Source organism: Dipodomys ordii, unplaced genomic scaffold (assembly GCF_000151885.1).
Source record: "Dipodomys ordii isolate 6190 unplaced genomic scaffold, Dord_2.0 Scaffold56, whole genome shotgun sequence".
Classification (NCBI taxonomy): Eukaryota; Metazoa; Chordata; class Mammalia; order Rodentia; family Heteromyidae; genus Dipodomys; species Dipodomys ordii.
The window spans coordinates 9,583,979-9,604,513 of record NW_012267272.1 but is presented as its reverse complement, the minus strand read 5'-3'; the positions used below and the strand labels follow the sequence as shown (position 1 = coordinate 9,604,513).

General features: G+C 40.4%; 1 protein-coding gene and 1 pseudogene across 1 annotated transcript; both read right to left on the bottom strand.

The window, feature by feature from the left end:
* Positions 1 to 852: 852 nt before the first annotated feature.
* On the bottom strand, positions 853 to 9,930 carry LOC105989556 (olfactory receptor 6B1). The gene is made up of 3 exons (XM_013021661.1): positions 8,968 to 9,930; positions 2,821 to 2,836; positions 853 to 881 (listed from the first exon to the last, which is right to left on the bottom strand). The coding sequence occupies exon 1, from the start codon at positions 9,907 to 9,909 to the stop codon at positions 8,974 to 8,976; it is 936 nt and encodes a 311-aa protein (XP_012877115.1). The 5' UTR covers positions 9,910 to 9,930; the 3' UTR covers positions 853 to 881; positions 2,821 to 2,836; positions 8,968 to 8,973.
* A 9,673-nt stretch (positions 9,931 to 19,603) lies between these two features.
* Positions 19,604 to 20,534, bottom strand: LOC105989500 (annotated as a pseudogene).
* Between the last annotated feature and the right edge of the window lies 1 nt (position 20,535).

The following is a 20,535-nucleotide window of genomic DNA, read 5'->3' as shown; positions in this document are numbered from 1 at the left end:
GAGAAAATTAAAATTAAAAGAAGGGACTTGTAGCATAAATAGTCATGTAAATCTAAGCAATGTGAGTCTTGAAAATAATTAACCTGCTTTTCAAGAGCCAGTGAAAATAAATGGAAGATATTAAGTCTCAAGCGACACTAATTTCAAAAGTTAGAATCAGTGTTCTAAACAAAAATTTAAAAACCATGTATTATACAAGGAGGAGGCAACAATGCCTGGTAAGAAATGTACTCATTATCTTGCCCATGTAATTGTAACTCCTCTGTACAGTATTTTCACAATATAAATAAATAAATAAAATAATAAAAAAATTTTAAAAATCATGTATTATAAACACAGAAAATTAGGTGTATAAAGTATTTAAAATTTTTGGATTTGGCAAATGCATAAATTCAGTGTAAATGATAACTTAAAGTGCTTCTTCATGATGCAACCAATATGACCAAATATTACCAAAATATGCTAATTTCTCCAGACAAATCAATAACTTGCATGCAATTCTGGTGCAGGTAAGAATAGGATTTTTTTTCTAAATTAGGATGACAGATAACTAGAAGAAAATAATGGAAATCCTAAGAAGAGTAATGTGAGAGACATCATAATATCATAGGGGTTTAAATAATATATTACTGCTAGATAGCTAGAGAGACATGTCAGTGATCCAAACTGAAAGCTATGAATAAATACATATTGGAAAATGTTGATGAAGATGTTCTCCCAAAGCAGGAAGGCCAAAAAGGCTTACAAAATAAGTGTCCTGAAACCAGTAACTGTGCTAGAAAATAATAGAGTTGGATTTATATCTCTAATTTTACACTGTCATACCTCTTCAAAATCCAGTTCCACTTATAAGACAAGGAGAAGAAAGAACTCATTCTCTTCTATACAGACTGAACTTTAGATTATTATTTTTAAAAACAAATAAAAAGGGGGCTGGGAAGCTCAGTGGTAGAGCGCTTGCCTTGCATGCATGAGGCCTTGGGTTCAATACCTCAGCACCACATAAGCAGAAAAGGCTGGAAGTGGCACTGTGGCTCGAGTGGTAGAACACTAGCCTTGAGCTGACGAGCTGAGGGACAGTGCCCAGGCTCCAGAATTCAGGCCCCACAACCGAAGGGAAAAAAATACACAAATAAAATGCAAAGGGAAAAGTCCTATATTCAGTTTTGGAATTCTATCAATTTTCTGGCTCTGAAAAGAGCATGCTTTAGAAATGTGAGCAACATGAATTTGAGAACTACCAAGTCAAAGTAGAGTGGAATGCCAATGATGCAAAAAGTAAATAAATACAGAAGTCACCAGAGTTATCTCCTCCCTACCACTTATGCTTCCTTTCATCTGTTTATTTATTACCATTTTGAAGTCACACATAATAATCAAATAACATTGGATGAATTCATTAGAACCCTTTATACAATATTCCAAGGCTCCACTGTTTTCCTTAAAGGTATTTGAAATATAACAGCTTTCAAATCAATGCAGTAATCCTTTAGTAGAAATCTTTTGCTGAGCTAGAAAAGGGCTATCATATAGTATTTGAACATTTTTAAATTTACTCTGATCATGTCCATAACTATTACTTCAAGCACTTAAATGATTAGCTCCAAGCCTTTGGCTTTGAGTTTATGCATGGCCCTGAGTCAGCAAAGTGCTTCTAGTGCATGGATTGTGCTTCACCTTCATGTACCAGATTAAGTAAGAGCCTTCCTTTATTTGGTCAGGTCAGCTTGCAAGTCCCTTAAGTGACTTAATGGCTTTCCCCCCTCTCATCTTATTTTGGTGTTCACTGTTCACTCGGTCTCTTTTCACTGCATTGAATGCCTCTTCCTGCCTTCTCTAGCTATCCAAACCCTACACAACTTGCAAAATTACTACAAATTCCACCTTTTCGGAAAACTTTCTGTGTGTTTTCACTTAGCATGCTTTTCTTATTCTTCTGAATTCTTCAAAAAATCTCGCTATACTTTATTGTGCAGTTTTGCTCATATTGAATAAAGTATTTTTTATCATGGTTGGAAAAGAATGTAAGACTAAAAACCATGCCTTATAATTCTATGCGTCCAATCTAAAAGCTTCTGTTGAATGACAGATGCACGGCTTTATGTGGACTTTCAGATGCTTCTTTGTTTCTAAATCTCAGGTTATTAACTTGGACAGTTATGAACTTGGAGACCAGGTGATGGTTCTGGCCTCAGTACCAACACCCCAGTATAATTTAATTGACGAGCATTTCTCACATTACCCACTAGATGGAACCAGCCCCAAATAAACACTGCTTAACAACTGATTTTTTTTTAAAGAGTGATAGAAATGAATATCCTGGTATAAATTAATTGGCCATAATGGTTGTCATTTAAGAAACACTTTTGAGATATATTCATGCACCTATAAAAACATCAAACCAATCAAGGTATCAAACATCTTCATTACCTCCCAAAATCCTTTGCATATTGAGGTGTTTTGCCTGTCTGCCTCCTTACCTTTTTTGAAGAGAGCACTTGAAATGACATCTGTCCTTTGAACCTATTTTAAACAAATTTTATAATATTCTCAACTACGTGTACTACACTATACAGTAGATTTCCTGAAACTTATTCATCTTACTTTTTTACTTACTTATTCTATTACTTATTTTATTCTTATTAATCTTCATCTTGAGATCTCAATTGTTTAAGATGAATAATTCCAGAAAATCACTGATTTATTCCATCATTCACAAAACAGAAACTGCCTCCAGGTCTGTCATGTGGTCTCATTTTCCTAGCTTTCCCTTCAGTCCATCCTTCTCTGTGTGGCCCAAGGCCTCGTGGTCTTTATCACTCTTTCCATCACCCATCTTCAGGCCATCTTCATTTCTCACATGATTGTGCGTTTTGCCACACACCTCCAACCTACAACCCTGTTTCTTTTTGCTCATGCTCACTGCACAGCCTCACTATCAGCACGTATATCTATATAACCACAGCTCTGGTCATGAGTCTGTGAGTTATGCTGTCTTCAGTTTGTGCTATTATCTATTGAATATAATCCAAAGACATTAGTTTGATATTGAATATTGCCCATTGTCTCCTCTGATATGTTTTGTTATGTGACAATCAAGTTGAACCCAACATCCGAAACTGATCCAAAATAACAATGAATTTCCACGAATAGTAAGGCTTATTCCAGTATCTGAAAGTAATATATGCACCCTCTGAAAGTTCTCATTTTTATTTGCATTATCATCTCAAATACATTTTCCATTTCCTTTATCTTAAAGAGTATCTGTGAATGACTTAACTTTGTGTGGTCTCAGACAGCTATCTTAGTATTGTATACAGAAAAGGCAATCCATAAATATTTTTAAATGATGTAGTTTAGGTCAATGGGTAAATATTATTTCAAATAACTTTGTGGGGGCAGGGTGATAGTACTGGGGCTTGAACTAAGAGCTCATGCACTCACTGTTGGATTGTTCCTATCTGGTCTCTACCATATTAGCCGTACCTATAGTCCTACATTTTGCCAAATAAATGGAAATGAAATCTAGTGGACTTTTCTGCTTGGGCTTGCTTCAAAACTCAATTCTCAGATCTCTTTCTCCATAACCACAGGTTATGCCCGGCCCTATATAACTTCTTAAAAAGATACATGGCTATTTCTTTACAAGTAAAAATTTATATATTTTATAAAACTCTAAAATTCTATAATTTTGTTTCATTACTGAGGTATTATTGATATACAAATCTGTGCACAGTTAATGTATACATTTGGTTGAGCTTGGACGTATGTATACACATTGTAATAGCATTTTATGTGAAGTATCTAAGATAGCAAAGTTCATCAGGATTAAGGACAGGAGCTGGGGAGTAGCTGAAGTGGGAAAATCAAGCTGAAACCCCAAGAAAGGTCTGTGCAGAAAACCAAGGCCTCGTCCATGACAGCAGATGTGTGAAGAGAAGTCAGCTAATGAGTCAGCTAATATAAATAGATTGGCATTGAATTTGGCTGGTGTTGGGATATTGTACCTTCAAAAGAAGTAATAACGAACTGATTTCGTTAAGTGAAGTAAGTCAGGCTCAGGGAAACAAGGGACACGTATATTCCACATATGGAATTAGATCTAAATTATGAACATAATGAAACATGCAGGCTCATGTACAGTTATATGCAAGCAACTTGGACTGAAGGATGGAGAGGATTTCAGTAATCGACTAACTCACAGTTTATCCAAATAAATGCTAGGAAGCTGAAATAGGTTTTATCAGAAGGAAGCAAGGTTTAAGGGGAGGGAAGCGGATGACTGGAGAAGGGAAGGGTGGGCAGCAGCAGTCATAGTGTTCAATGTGCATATGTGAAAATGGAATGAAGTAATTTGAGGAGACTGGTTGGGTTGGAAAAGGATGAGGGAGAATAGTGGAAGGGGTAATGCTGATCAGGATGCATTGTACTCAACTCAAAAAGACAAACAACGTGTGTTTTCTCTCCTCTGTGGAAGCTAGACCTAAAATACATGGGAACATGATAGATTACACAGGATTCTATGCATTCATACCTAGTGACACCAAAGGAGTATATTCTTAGGAGAGGAGCACAAAGGGGCAATACTTATGTGCATATGATCATGTAAAATAATATTAATCGAGATGAACTCCAGGAAGCGGACACAAGAGGCTTTCTTTTATTCTCTTTGTTGCTGTTTTGTTTTCTTTTTGTCATATTTGTTCATCTGTCTTTGGGAGGGTAAGAGGGACACAACTGGAGAGAGAGAAGATGAACAAATGGCGTCATGGTACTTACTAGACACTACGGAAATGAACTATAAAATTTGTGGGTGAGGAAGAGAAAGGAAAAGAGAAAGGAAAACTGGGAGAGAGCGAGGAAGGAGTGAAATTGTCCAAAAAGAAATGTACCCGTTACCTGATTTATGACTTCTTTGTACATCACCTTGATAATAACAATAAAAAATTTTAAAGATGCATTATACTCATAAATTGGCATGGTGAGTGGAACTTAAAGATAATTTTGAAATTACAAGCATATGTATTTCCTTGATAATTGCAATTTATTAATATATTGCAGTCTACTAATAGACATTAAAACTTTCATGAACTGAGACAAAAGAAAGCAATAAATATGAAAACAAAAATTATTTAACCTGATGTAGTGAAGAAGGGAGACAAAAATCTCTCCATTCTTCCCACTCCTTTGCAAACATTTCTTAAAATTCAGTAACTCTATTTCCAGATTCTTTCTTGTGAGCCAATTATTATCAATCACATCCTGTCAGCACACCTTGGGAGTTTTCAATATCTCGATTGAAATATGAATCAAAAAAGGGAAACATCCCAAATGCTATGCTTTCTGCAGAGATAACAGCAGCCTTTGGCTGTGCTCAGTGATCGTTACCATGGCAACCGGAGGAAGGCTGATGAGGCTGCTTTTATCTAGGAGCCTTCTTGCATCATTTGATACTTCCCCATTTTAATATCAAGTAAACAATTAGCAGCTTCGTGCGTAGGCCATATTATGCATTAGAAATTTTTAACAAATGTACCTAAATCCTACATGTTACCCTGACATGGTTCTTCACCTGTACAGTTCCTTGTGGGATCAAAAATTTCCCAATCAAAAGGTGTTCTAATGAACCTGACAATGAACTCATGATCATTCTGGTTTTTTTATTTTGTTTTGTTTTTTTTGGGGGGGGGTCCGGTCATGGGGCTTGAACTCAGGGCCTGGGCGCTGTCCCTCAGCTCTTCAGCTCAAGGCTAGCGCTCTACCACTTGAGCCACAGTGCCACTTCTGGCTTTTTTCTTTTTGCTTTTTTCTTTCTTGGTGCTGAGGGATCGAACCTAGGGCCTGATGCATGCAAGGCAAGCGCTCTACCACTGAGTCACCTTCTCAGCCCCTGGTCATTCTGTTTTAATGTGAGAACCCAATGTGATGTAGGAAGTCATTTCAGGAAACTTCTGAAATTCCTGTTATTCCTGACACAAATTTGCTATTCCTTCCATAGCAAGAGATACAGATTAGGGACCAACTGCAAGTTATCAGTTATTCTCATTTATATTTCAATTATATACTATTATATTACACATAGTGATATATATTATATATATAGCATAGTATATATAATATATTATATTCTCATTTATATCTCAATTTACCCAGAGACAATATTCAAAGTGTAAGGGATCAAGAAGAAATAGGAGGGTGTGGAAGGCTTACTTCAAGGATGTATAGAATTCCTAGACTTAACATCAGATTCAATTAGTTTGCTTTTATCACCAACTTAAACTGATGGTACTAAAGGAAAAAAGTCCAGTCAAAACTTAAAGTTTTATTGATAGAACAACTTGGAGGCATATTGCTAATAGTCTGATTACTCAACTTTTGAAATAGCTCCAGAGTCCAAGAGGCGAGTCAAGAAATAAGTCTTGTGCTTCCTACGCCCAAGAGAAGAAATAACCTCTTTTAAATGCCCTGCCCTAGTTAGTAATGTGATTTTGGTTCTATAAACGTGAAGAACATATAGGATGGTACATATCAACTGTATATTGTTGGTCAACTATAAATGTTGGCCCACATTGCTCTTTAAAAAATGGACTTCTTGTTGGTAAATTATAACTCAACATGGAGGAACAAAAATTAGCTATAAATAGTTATTTAAATGTATATGCTGGGCTTTAGTATGTGTTGTGATTTTTTTTGTCAGTCATGGGTCTTGAACTCTGGGCCTGGGCGCTGTCCCTCAGCTTTTCAGCTCAAGGCTAGTGCTCTGCCACTTGAGCCACAACACCACTTCTGGTTTTCTGGTGGTAATTGGAAACAAGAGTCTCACAGACTTTCTTGCCCAGGCTGGCTTTGAACTGTGATCCTTAGATCTCAGCTTCCTGAGTAGCTACGAGTAGCACAGGCATGAGCTACCAGCGCCTAGCTTGTGTTATGATTTTGATAACTGGTGAAGATCTCAAAAATTGTCTTTGCAGTTCTCCTAAGAAGCACTGGCTTCCATGAATCATGAGCTCTTAAGTCAGGTAAACTCCTATACCCACTTGATGAGGCTCTCTCAGCTGTGTATAAGAGCCACTGAAGAGAGAAATGTCTGACATTATCCTTAGTAGTTGGACTTATTTGATGTCCTTCTGTCATTGGTACCTATTGTGTCCCAAAGTGGTCTTTTAAGTCTGACTGTTAAATAATCCAATAAAGAGGCCTGTTGTGATCACACTTCTCCTAGAATGAGAGACTTCCGTCTTGTCTAACTCGGAGGTAACCGTGGGAGATGGTGATCAAGAGATCCTCCCAGAAAGCAAGCACGGTTGTTTGACTGATTGTGTATTTTACTCACGCTCCTCTGATACAACATGATATTGGGCCTCAGTAGATATTCTACCATCTTTGTTCCCCATCTCCGTTTTCCCAGTTGTATACAAGGCCTGTAAGAGTGACTAGCTTTTCATTTAATTACCAAGACAGTGGAATACATTCGTAATGACTTCTTCATTGCCTGAAGGGACCAAAATATAGCCCAGGGTCACACATTAAACCATTTCCATAACAAGCATCGTTTCCTTTTGAACATGTTTTCTCTGAAAAGAGCTGTGCTTCTATTTCACCTTTGTTTCTTTTCTGTGACTTAACATCACACTTGTCCATTTCTATTTTATTAAATGTGCTCTGCATAAGGCTATTCACATCCCTTTGTAATTAGCTTCCACACTTAGACTCCAAAGAAGCATGTTTCTCTCTAGGGAAACCATGTAAGTGGCAGAAAGGACACAAGGCTCAGAATCAGGAGACCTGGGTTTTGACCTCTATCCTCTACTCTAGAAGGGAGTATGTTATTTGATTCCTTGAGTGTCTGTTGTGGCCGTTCCTACAATAGAGAAAAAAATCCCACCCTACGCTTCTGAGTTGAACAGAAAGAGAATCCATGCTTGAGGTGTTGCTTGTCCTTAGATGGAGGAAATAAGTGCTCCTGGTTAAGACTATTCATAAAAACACACCACCAGGTGACAGGGGCTTGTTACCTGGGATGCGGCTTAATGTAAAACTCCCTCTGCCACTGGCAAGATTGTATCAGATAAATAAATGAGGAGAGTTGAGATTCACAATGAAGTGGAAGGAAAACCTCCATGAAATCCTAACATCAGGCTAGTTAATTGTGTCCGAGATGAGTGGATAAAGAACATAGGCCAGAAGAAGAAGAAAGAAAGAAGAAAGAAGGAAAGAAAGGAAGAAAGGGATAGATAGATAGATAGATAGATAGATAGAGAATTGAGAGAACTTTGCATCAGAAGAAAAGACCAGTAAAGGCAGGTTCATCTGTCAATTACTATATTTGATGATACTTTTTGTCATTTACTTTATGTTCATCCATTGGAGGATACAAACATTGTGACATCAAATATTTATGTGAATGAAAATATACAGTTCAATACAAGACCACAAAATGTAATCATAAAAAGTAGGATTCACTGACACCTGAAAAGAAGCACACTGTCCCAGAGGCAGAAAGGGTAGGCAGGAACTGGAAAGTTGTCTTGTCAGGATCCAGGGTCAGCCTCTAGTCTTTGCTTCTAGGAATGAGTCTCAACATGTGGAGGATGGGGATTGTGCAGGGAGCTGCTTTGATTTGGGAAATCAAAAAGCCACCTTCAAATCTGTGGGTCCTAAAGATTTTAATGCTTGCTAGATCCCAAAATATCTGTTGCATACACTATCAGCTACCACCCTATTTAAACTTAGTGATAAATTTTGCAACCTTACAAACACAAGTCCTTTTCTTTAGCTCTGCTGTGTGCCCTTAGAAGCAGTGACCACGTGTGCAAATGGAGACCAGGGCTTGAGGTCACCGTGGTCACACTGAAGTCATACGAACCTCCTGATGTCCAGCTGAGACACTGGAAGAGAAAGGCCAGAGGGAGGCAAAGCGTGTATGCACCCTCCTGCAAGTCAATGTTCTTCTTCCCCATCCATTACAACGGACTAGTCAGATCTAACAGCCTGGCAATGGATCAGCTTCTTCAGAGCTTCTTTTACCTCTCGATTTCTTAGGCAATAAATGAAAGGGTTGAAGGCGGGAGTGACAATAGCATAGAAGATGGAAATGATCTTGTTCATGTTGAAGGCATGGATGGCTCGGGGCCGGGCATACATGAAAATAGTGGCTGAGTAGAAGATAGTGACCACCACGAGGTGGGAAGCACAAGTGGAGAAGGCTTTCTGTTTTCCTGTGGGCATGCGTAACACCGTGGCCAGGATGCATCCATAGGACAGGACAGTGATTGACAGGGGAAAGAGGAAGATGATCAGGGCCAAGACAAAATCCACCAGCTCGGCTACAGACATGTCTGTGCAGGAGAGGTTGAGCACTGGAGAGATATCACAGAAGAAGTGATTGATGACATTGGGGCCACAGAAGCTAAGGCGGGAGATGAAGTAGATCTTCGCCAGAGAGATGCCAAAGCCGATGGCCCAGGAGCCAAGAGCCAGGCGGAAACAGAGCCCGTGGCTCATGATGGTGGGGTAGTGCAGAGGGCGGCAGATGGCTACATAACGGTCGTAGGCCATGGCGGCCAGGAGGACGCACTCTGTGCACATGAGTGCGATGAAGAAGTAAAGCTGGATCATGCAGTGAGTGAAGGAGATGCTGTTGCTCAGGGACCAAAAGCTGAACAGCAACTTGGGCACGGTCACGGAAATGTACCAGGTCTCCAGGAAGGACAGGTTGGCCAGGAAGAAGTACATAGGCTTGTGTAGTGGCCGGTTCTGCTGCACCAGCAGGATGATGATCACGTTCTCCGCTACTGTCAGAATATAGGCCACGAGGAACATGAGGAACACTGCGGCACGCATGCCCAGGCTCCCGGGGAACCCCACCAGAATGAACTTGGTGACCCTTGTCTGGTTCTCCACTTCCATATCAAAGACACAGGGCTTAGCTTTCCTAGGGGATCCAGAGTCACTTGAGTGGAATCCGGCTCCAGTTCACATCTCTCATTCTTGACTTGGCTGTCTACAAGTCACAGAAGAGTTGTTACTAATGTCCTCGTGGGTTTGGGGTTTGAAAACAAGGTCTCACTGTCTCGTCTATGCTAGCTTCAAACTCGTAATCCTCTAGGGCTGAGATTCAGGTGTGTACCACCCTACCTGGCATAGAACAGGTACTTTCAATAGCACAGTCCAGGTTGGATCACAAACCAGACACCATACACAAGTAACATGATTTAATCATCACAGCATCTTTACATGTTATTATGTCCATTTAAATAATCAATAAGGTATGTCTTGAAGCAATATCAAGCAACTTACCGACTTCTCATTGATGCAGAGTAGGAATTACAATGAAGTCCACCTGAAGCTCTGTGCTATCTAATATCCTACAGCTGCTTTGTGATCAGCTGCTTCCTAAGCGAGTTTGCTAACCCTCCCCACCACTCCATGTTACCTGACAGCTCCAGAGGCCACACCTGCCTACCTGTCCATCTTCAGCTCACAATTAAGGACTAGGACTCATTCAGCCTTCCAAGTGCTTTCTTCCCCCTCCCATCTCATGATCAATGAAGCATGTAAGGAGATAAGAATTGGACTATTCAGTGTGAAACACCGATACGTCATTCCTATCCCACATATTCTACTGATTGGCTGTGCAATTTTATATCTTACTCTTTCTGAGATGCAGGGGGTATTTTGTAAATAGAAGTATTAATATGCATTCAGCTCATGTCATTATGTGACAAAATCCAAATGAGATAAAGAAAATCATATTTTATATCAACTATAAATGATAATAAGCATTCTAGGGTATTTTAGTCATCATTAGAGCTGTAAAGAAGAAAATATAGGACAACAGGGTCGGAGTGTGCTGGGAGCCATGAAGAAGTGTGAAGTGAAACAAATATGGACATTTGCTCTCTGGAAGTTTAAGTTCTTTAGGGGGAACATAGGAGCCTCTGGGTGAAGAGATTCTTAAGCAAAATAAAAGTGAATAAATAAATATATGTTAGATATTGTCTATGAATGTTAGAAATACAAAAGATTAGTGTGGAAGGTCCATCTGATCTCTAAGGAGGTAACATTTGGACAGAGAAAGATTCCAAGGCCCAGCCTCTGAGGAGCTCAGGTGGGAGAGAGCTTTGTTGAAATGAAGCCGCCATTGTTGCTCAAATGGGTGGGGAGGGAGCCAGGCGTGGTGGGAGTGGTAGGAAGGGCTGGAGCAGGTCACAGGAAATGAAATACTAGTCCACCTGCAGGTAAAGCAAGCCAAGGATTAAAGATTGAGAGGAGCATGATGTGGTTACATCACGGAAAGGGACCTGGAAGTCCTAAAGGAATGCACAGCCTGCAATCGTGAGAGTTGTGAGGGTTAGCTGAGGGCTGTTCAGAGAAGGTGACAGTGACCTTGACAGCATTCAGGGAATCGGGCAGACTGAAGATACATGCTAGATGTAAACTATGTCACAGTAATCCCTATGAGTATGGAAGAGAGAGGAAAGAGATCAAGAGAAATCCCACATACACCAGCTGGGGACATAGAGGTGTTGCCATTTTCTATGATAGGAAAACGGGTGTTTGCCTCAGAGTTAAAGCCGTGGGAATGGACAAGACTTTGCTGTGGTTTTGTTTTGATGAGTGTTAGCAGGCTCTAACCACCTCTAATAACAACCCATTGAACATTTACTAAATGCCTGGGAATTTGCTAAGTGATTTTTTCACATAATAGCCCATTAAGTCCACAAAATAATGTCAATAAGACATTGTCACTGTAATTTCACAGAACACACTGTGAGAGGGATAACATCTAGTGGCGCCCAGGTCTTCCTGACCTACAGCTGGAGGTGCCCTGAACCCCCAAGCTGACTCATAATACAGGAACAACATCAGATCTGGAACCCACCATCATTTTTGTTCACATTTCAAATTTAGGACTGTGTCCAAAATGTTAGTTAGTCCTAGTAAAATTTTGTTATAGGCCCAGGCCTTTAGATTTGATCATAAATAGGAAGAGAAAAAAAGAAAACAATGTGGGAATGCACAAGAATGTATTCACACACACAAAGCTAAAGGAACATGCTTGGTAAATGTATCCAAAGCTAGATAATCACTGGCTAAGGTATTATGTCTATAATGTGTGTGAAGCAGCAATCTGGGCAGAGGCATCAGAGTGGAAAAAGGCATAAAGGACATAAACAACCTTGCCTGTTCCAGAAAATAATGGCCTAGTGGCTGGGTGAGAATGAAGGGACAGAAAAGGAATGGGTAGAGGTTGGGATGGAGGAACAGGTCATAAGGACCTTTATATATAATAGCACAGCAATCAAGAGACATCCTGAAATATGGGCAGTAAGTAATCACTGAAGGTTTGTTGGCAGGATGAAATGACCTCATATTGTACCCTGAGTGCTGATGAGAGTGAATGGCTTTAGGAAAGACACAATCATCAATCCAGAGCCTGGTGGAAGCAAGAGAAAGAACAGTCATATCAGATTCTGAGAGACACACACAAAGAAGAAAATCTCTCCGGCTCCAGCTCATGTGTGTTAAGGAAACAAAGACGAACATAGTTAGCAATACCAGTTCATGCACGAAACTTTCCGCTCTAGAGGAAGACCGAGAGCAAAGGATATTGTATGTAGTATTTCACTGCAAAATATGTGGACGCTTTGTGTTCATAAGAGCTGTTATTCCACTTCAGCGTCCTCAAACAGGCCACTCTTCACTGCACACTCCAATACTGGCCACACAGCCTCACTCCTTTCTGGTTTTGCACGGGCCACACATACCACACCCTCCTCTAATTTTGTCTGCGTTCTGCGCAAAGGTGAGGTCTAAGAGCTGTCCTTCTCTCCAGGACAACAGCAGATTTTTGATGAACTGTCACAAATAAATTGCCAGGGAGTTGTGGCCGTCTGTAGTACCAGGAGTTCAGCGAGCATGGATGTACACATTGTGATTGTACTTTGGGGTGCTTATTTCTATCTTAACACCAAGAGACATGCCTAAAACCTAATACGAAGCCTCTATTCCTTCTGCTCGTTGCATAACTGGGGGTACATGTATTCCAGAGCATGAGAGCATCATAGTGACTGCTGGTAATTAGAGTGGATGAAAGGACAGACATCAAACACTTACGTTTTGTGTCTCTCTGTGCCATCGGAGCCTGAAACAGAGCTTCCAAAACAGTTAAGCTGCTCTGGCGGAGGTTACTTACCGTGGCTCAGGGGCCGCTGATGGGGTGGGGTGATGTGAAGAGCGACCCCTCACTGATTCTAAAAGAGGAAGAAGGAGAAAAACAGGATTCAGCAATCAAACAGATGTGATGAACCACTTCCTACAGCAAGCAGGAGTGAATGAGCACAGATTACCCCACTGCCTTCAAGCTGATGGCCTGGACCAAAGGAGAGGACAGCCCTGGGCCCTAAGATAGTGGCTGTGTCCAGTGTGGCAGGAGTCTGCCTTCTGCAGGACTCTGGGGTCCGGGCACCCATGTCCTTCTTGGGAAGTGCTCTACTGCGATAAAGATCTGTGGGTTCTGAGGGCTTTATGGGGCAATCAGGACTTTCTCTACATCTCTGCCAAGACCCAGGAGGGAAGAAGGTTGGCAATGGCAGTTCAATTCTCCTGTGGGAGCTGAGAGACACTTTTGCCAATTGTGACCATCTTATTTGTTTTATGTGATATTAGTTCCAGAGGGAGAAAAACACTCACTTAAGACCACAAACTTTGGAAAGAACCCCATTTAATTTATTCTTTCTTGAGAGATGAAGAGGAAAAGAATGTATTGCATCGAATTCTCTGCTCACAGATCTTTTTGATCAGAATTCACTCTTTGGCTTACACAAGTCAGAAGAAGTATAGTAATGTCTAAGGGAGACATTGGAACCTGGAGTACAATGGTATTTCTACATTTTAAATGAAAGTTTTTCTCTTGTGCCATAAGTAAGTGCTAAATAAATGTATCATGGTAGGATCATGTTATTTTTCCTTTGAGATCACATGACCAAGCTATTATGCTGCAGGACACTCTGGTTACTAAACTACTTCTCTCTGCTTGCAGAGCATTTCTTTCACAAGGAAAAACTATCCGATTCACTGTAGCTTCATGAAACTGTAAATGAGGATCAGAAATCACTCTAGTGTTTCACTAGAATCTGGCAATTCACTAGGCAATAAACTATGCCACCTTCCATGTAGTTTTCCTTATAAAACTGAAGAATGGAAACCAAATGGTCACAAGTACAAGGAAGGCCCTTTCTGTCAAGTCTTCGCTCTCAACTTATCTCTAAGGACTAGAAATATTCCGATATCTCCTACCATGCATCATTGTCATAAACCACAGCTTTCCAAGAGGGATTAAAACTATTGTGAGTTTCTGTGAGTGTGATCTTTGATTTGAGGGGTCAAAATGTCATACCAACGATTCTAAACAGATTGGAGCCATTCAGTAGAAATGAAGGGGCTACATTCCATCACTACTGTGAACTGGCATCACCTGCCTAGGCTTTCCTTGGAGCTGTATCTTTGCTTTCAGATGGGCCCACTGCAAAAGCTTGTCCAAGATACATGGGAAGCAATGAAGAAGCCCAGGAAGCTCGCTGTGTGCTGTTTCTCTGGTCCAGAATTCCTGCAACTGTCTGTCTCCTTTTCTCAGCACCCTCTTGTGTCTGCTGTCTCATTATGTCCAGGTGTTTTCATCGTTCATTCTTTATTGTTGTACCAGATGTATTGATAGTCCCAGCTTGTTCTCTATTAAGCAACTGATGGATAACTATCTCTTATCCTTAGGCCATTTACGCCGCTAGCTTAACCTGCACTTGTGATTTATGGAACAGAGCTTGAAGGTCATCTGGAGGTGAAACCATTTTTTAAAAATTGTTATTATAAAGGTGATGCACAGAAGGGTTACAGTTACGTAAGTCAGGTAATAAGTACATTTATTTTTTCAAGTGTCACCTCTTCCCCCATTTTCTCCCAGTCTGTCCCTCTCTCTCCCCACCATTTTCAACATAGTGTCTAGTGAGTATCACTGCTACATTTGTTCACCATTTCTGTGCATCCCTTCAGGTTGCTTTTGCCTGAAGATGGTTTTTGAAATTTTCTGGTAGAGCTTCTCAAAGCCCTTCTTTTCCACTCTTATCTCTAGAGTGAGGCTGCTATTGACAATACTTTTGGCTGTGAACTCCGCCCAGGAAAATATCTGGCTCTGTGAAAACTCCCAGTCCAGCAAAACAAAGTAAACTCTTCCACCAAGCCTTTGGCTTTGGTTGGCTGCTAGATAAATTAAAATCACCAACCAATTTTCTTTGAGAACGAAGTGCACTGACTATCTATACAAGAAACGTGAGCTTTTGGTGTAAAATGTCCACTCGTCTTGTCAGTAAGGTGAACGAGGTGGACAGCTTGAAAGCAATGTGGTGCCTGTCTCCATAGCTCTTTCCCCTGCATGTGATAAGAATTTGACTGGATTCCATAGTTTTACAAAAGTTAATTCTGGCAGGTTTGCCATCGTTTTGTGGAGGGAATCTAAATTTCCTAATTCACTGTATCCACGACAATCACACACACCCGCACACACATACATGTTCGATTACAACTTGAAAACTTGCCAGACTTTTGTGTTTCTAGGTACTTCTAGATTCTTCCTTCATTTTTATGCTTATGATACTGTTCCATGAGAAATAATATTACTCTGTTCCTATTGGATTTATACTCCTCATACCTCCTTATCAGGTCTTAGCATTTTGTCCATGATTTCTGTTGAAGAGAAATGATGAGGACAAGCATAAGATCTTAGAATAAAATAATTTGGTATTTCACTCATCAAGGGCAAAATCAGCCATTAGTTATCTCTGGCTTCAACTAGGGGCCTTCACACTCTTACTAACTTGAGTTTGTAGCAATTTCCACCTGATATATTTAATTATGATCCGCTTTATTGTTCCTGCTTGAGATTTGTAGTACTTTATATGTTTGTGACCCAGTGACTTATTCAATTTGGGAAATATTTAACCATTATTTTTTTTCTCATTTTGGAGAGGAGAGGTAGGGGGCAATACCTAGTCATTACTGGGGTTTGAACTAAGGACCATAGGCTTGGTAGCAGGGACTCTACCACTTGAACTAGGTCTTCAGGTGTTTTTGGTTTTAGTTATTTTTCAGATAGGGTTTATGCACTTGGCCAGCCTCCAACTGTGTTCCTCTTGATCTCTGCTTCCTGAGTAGCTTTGATTACACAGATGAACTACCACTCCTGGTTACTGGTTGAGGTGAGCTTTTATTGCATTTTTTCTCCTCAGGCATCAGACACCATGTTTAGCCGTGCCTTTTCTCACTTTGAATCTTCAGTTACACGTGTGTCTTGTTTTCATCGCATCCAGTGTATGAGATATAGCTAATGAATTGCTACTTTTATAATTTTCTTTTCTTTCTCTTTGTACTGAGTCCAGTAATGTTCATCAACCTATGTTCTACTTCACACATCTCCTTCGGTTCTCTATAATTTTTCATTGAAGTTATTGCTACTTTCTTTTGAATTAATTTTATTTCTTGGTTCCAGAAGCACTCTTGATTCTTTTTTGATGCTGCTCTACAGCACCAATTCTCTTACCTTAAACATAACCAACGTGTTCATTAAAGTTCTGTCTCATAGCACAATATTGATGTTTCTCTAGGATTATTTTTGCCATAAGTTATACTTTCTCTTTGTTTAGTGTTTTGATCTTTTCTGTCAAGTTCTTTTTGGTTGAATGCTGAACATTATACATGGGAATGTGTAGGGTACTTTGAGGCTCTGTGTGATGTAACCCTCCTGAAGAGATGATTTATTTACTGGTAGGGAATAATCCTAAAGACAGATTACTTCCAGTGATCTAATGGGGATATGGAAGGCTTTCATTTTTGCTATTGCCTTCTTTATTTGTATTTCCTGTGCTTCTGCATTGGGATTTACTTATGTGAAGACAGGTCATAGCTTACAGGTTTTAATCAGCTCACATCTTCCGGTTGGATTACTCTGCACTCTGAAAGGACTGAGTAGTGTCACAGTTGTTGTGTCAACTTATAGCATGACGGTGTAACTCCCACAATACAAAATTCAGGGTTCATTGCCAAATCAGACTCTTGGATGAAGCCAAGAACCCCAAGTGACGTCCTCTATCCTCAAATTTTATGATAGATATGAAAGACACTAGCATTTCTATATGGTACAGTAGCAAGTTAGGAAAAAATGTGTAGGAATTAATGTTTAAGTAACGAAAACAGAGGTCAAGAAAGACGGAAGAAGGCAAATGGAGGGAAGAGAGGCAAAAATGTATGTGACAAAGCTAAACAAAACCGTGTCTAGAAATTCAGTTCAATTCTTGTGAAAATGAGTGCTATTACCAGAGATTGAAAAAGGATATAAAAATTAGGAATAGTAAGAAAAGAAGCAGAATAAAACACTAACAGAAGATAAATCAAAAAAGTAACTATTAACATGTCTTCTTTGTTGAGGCAAGTGTACACTGGCTAGGCTCTACCAGTGCAAGAGATACTGACATAGAGTCTTGTTCTCAACTTTCTGTCGGTAGCTCCCTCGTTATTTTGATTCACATCAAGACTGCCTGCACACAGGATGACCATTACAACAATGATACCCACAAGACACTATATTGGAAATGAGCTTTACAACTCAGTGGGGGGTTGGGGGCGGGGAGGAGTGAAGGAGGCATGAGAGGAAAGGGATAATGGGAGAACCACAAAGGAGGGAGTAACAATTCTTAACAAGCTATGGACTCATTTCCTTACTCACGTAAGTAACCCCTCTGTCCCGCATCTTTACAATAAAATAAAATTTAAAAAAGACTACCTACAATCTCCTTCTGACTACAAGCTAAGTTTGTTGCTTGTGGTTAGATAGACTGAAGGAGGGACAGTGGCTCTCCCTGACACCTTGGTCTGCTAGAGACCTAGTGGCAAATCTAGCTTTTCAGCAACAAGCTTTTCCATTTTGTACTTAAGCCTTCCGATGGTTTCTTTTACAAAGTGAAGGGTGATTTTACTCTTGCTACTGTTATATGGACATAGACCCATTGGACAGCAATAGTTTTAGAGCATTAGCCAAGTCCTTCACCTGCCTTACTTGCTTCTGTAGCTACCCTATGTCTCAGGCCAGAGATCCAATTATCAAATGTCTTCTCCATTCACTGGATGAAAGCCAGTAGTGAGGTTTAAGTCTCTCCTGGGCAGTTGTATTCATGTCAGCACACAAGGCTGACTTGTGCTTACAGGGCTCTAACTGGCCACAGGGAAGTCTGCATGGCTTGCTCACTCCCATGTCTGTCTGTTGTCCTAAGCAGCTGGACACAGTCAATAGTCAGCTTCTAACTACTCCTGGGGCAAAGCTTGGTTGCCTGTATTTGGCTTCTGTATAGTTTCCTTATTCCTAGAAGATTCTATTTACAAAATTCAGAGAGCTCCATTCAATTTTATAAATATCTTAATTAGTTATGAAAATAGAAGAAGCATCATAGTTATACTATTTATTTCCAATTTATATAAAATCCTCCATAGAGAGGAATGATCAGAGCTTAGCAGACAAATGTCAAAAACAATTGCCTATAATTTCTGGAGGCTGTTTCAAAGGAGAAGCAAAAATATTTGCTACATATTAATAAGGATAGTGTATCTTGCAATCAGCTAATAATTTGGAGCAAAGGAGAGGGAAAATGGAAATGCTCTATAATTAATAATGGGGCCAGGAATGGTACAACATACCGGTAATCTAAGCTGCTTGGGAGAGATCATGAGGCTTAGGGTTTGAAGAAAGCATAGGCAAAAAGCTTATGAGATCATATCTCAACAAATATGCTGGCCTTGATGGTGAATATCTATAATCCCAGTTATCTGGCTAGCATAAACAGAAAGATCTTGATCCAAGGCTAGTCACAGGCAAAAACACAAGAACTTGCCCCAAACCAATCAAAGCAAAAGGGCTTTGGGTAGGGGCATAGCATCTTTCTAGAAAAGGCAAGGCTCTGAGTTCAAGCTCCAGTACTGTCAAGTATAACAATAATAAAGCTATTTATTTGTTTATTGTTATTATAGTAAAGATTTCAGGTTGGCACATCTAAAAAGAATGAACGAGTGCCTTTTGAAAGACCATTAGCTATCCAGCAAGTATTTTACCTAAATTATCCCTAATATTTGCAATCACACAGAGAGCTCAGTACTATTTCCTTATTTAACAAAAAGGAAATGCTTTGCTGTAAAATACTTTAATAGCTTACCAGGTAGCACAATTTGTGAGAGACAGAAAAAAAAGGTCTGGTTGAAGACACTGAGGGCCAGCCTTCTAGTCAATGATACATCAAAATGTAAAGAAAAAATGGCAGCTGAAGCCTCAAATTCACCATCTATCAGAGCAAAGGGCATCTGAAGAGTCCCACTATGGGTCCCTACCAGGCATTGTCCTCTATAAGGAAAGCCACGAAGCATATTGAAGAATACCTTTTCCTTTTACACACACATCGGACCATACTTTTCTTTGATATAAGTTCAGGAGTCTGTCTCACTCTATCCGACTTCCTGTTTCCTTTTAAAGACAGAAAACAAGAAGTGGGTTTGGAGTCTCCAACTTTTATTTGCATTTCTCTACAATTTTCCCCGAAGTAGCCCTGACCTCCTTATTCCTCAAGCTGTAGATCAAGGGGTTCAACATGGGTGCCACCACCGCATAGAACAAAGCCACCATTTTCTCCTTGTCCAGCGAGGAGGCCGAGCGTGGCCCCAGCTAGGTCAAGATGGTGGCCACAAAGCTCATGGCGACCACGGCAAGGTGAGAGGCACAGGGGTCAAACACTCTGTGGCATCCCCAGGTAGAATGCACACGCAGAATGGCAGCTACGATCTGCACGTAAGAGAACAGGACCAGAGCACTGGGAAACAAGATCACCAGCAATCCCGAGATGGCCACCATGACCTTGTTGAAGGAGATGTCCGCACAGGCTAGTCGAATCATGGCGAGGGTCTCACAGGCAAAGTGATTAATGACATTGCGACACAGGGGAAGCCGGAAGGTAATGATGGTTTCCATCAGTGAATTTGAAAAACCAGCCATCAATCAGCCAGCAGCCAGCCCCAGACACACCCCTTCATGCATGATGACTGTGTATTGCAGTGCGTGACACACGGCCACATAGCGATAGTAGGCCATGGCTCCCAGCAGGAAGAACTCAGACCCACCTGAGGCCAGGGACACACAGAGCTGCAGCACACAGCTGCGGAATGGGATGCTCTTTTGGACTGAGAACAAATGGTCAGCGTTTTTGGGGCAATGCTGTTTCCATAGCAGAGATCAATGAAGGACAGAACACTCAGAAAGAAGTACATGGGAGTATGGAGCCTGCTGTCCAGTCTGATCAAAAAATGAAAGAGGGAATTCCCCACAATCGTCACCAAGTACATGGCCAGAATTAGGACAAAAAGGAAGACTTGATGCCCCAATCACTGGACAGTCCCAGCAGAACAAACTCGCTCACCCAGGTCTGATTATCATTTCCCTGGCCCATG

Bases quoted from the DNA above. Each gene is read 5' to 3' on its own strand.
- LOC105989556 (XM_013021661.1), bottom strand. From the start codon at position 9,909: ATGGAAGTGGAGAACCAGACAAGGGTCACCAAGTTCATTCTGGTGGGG.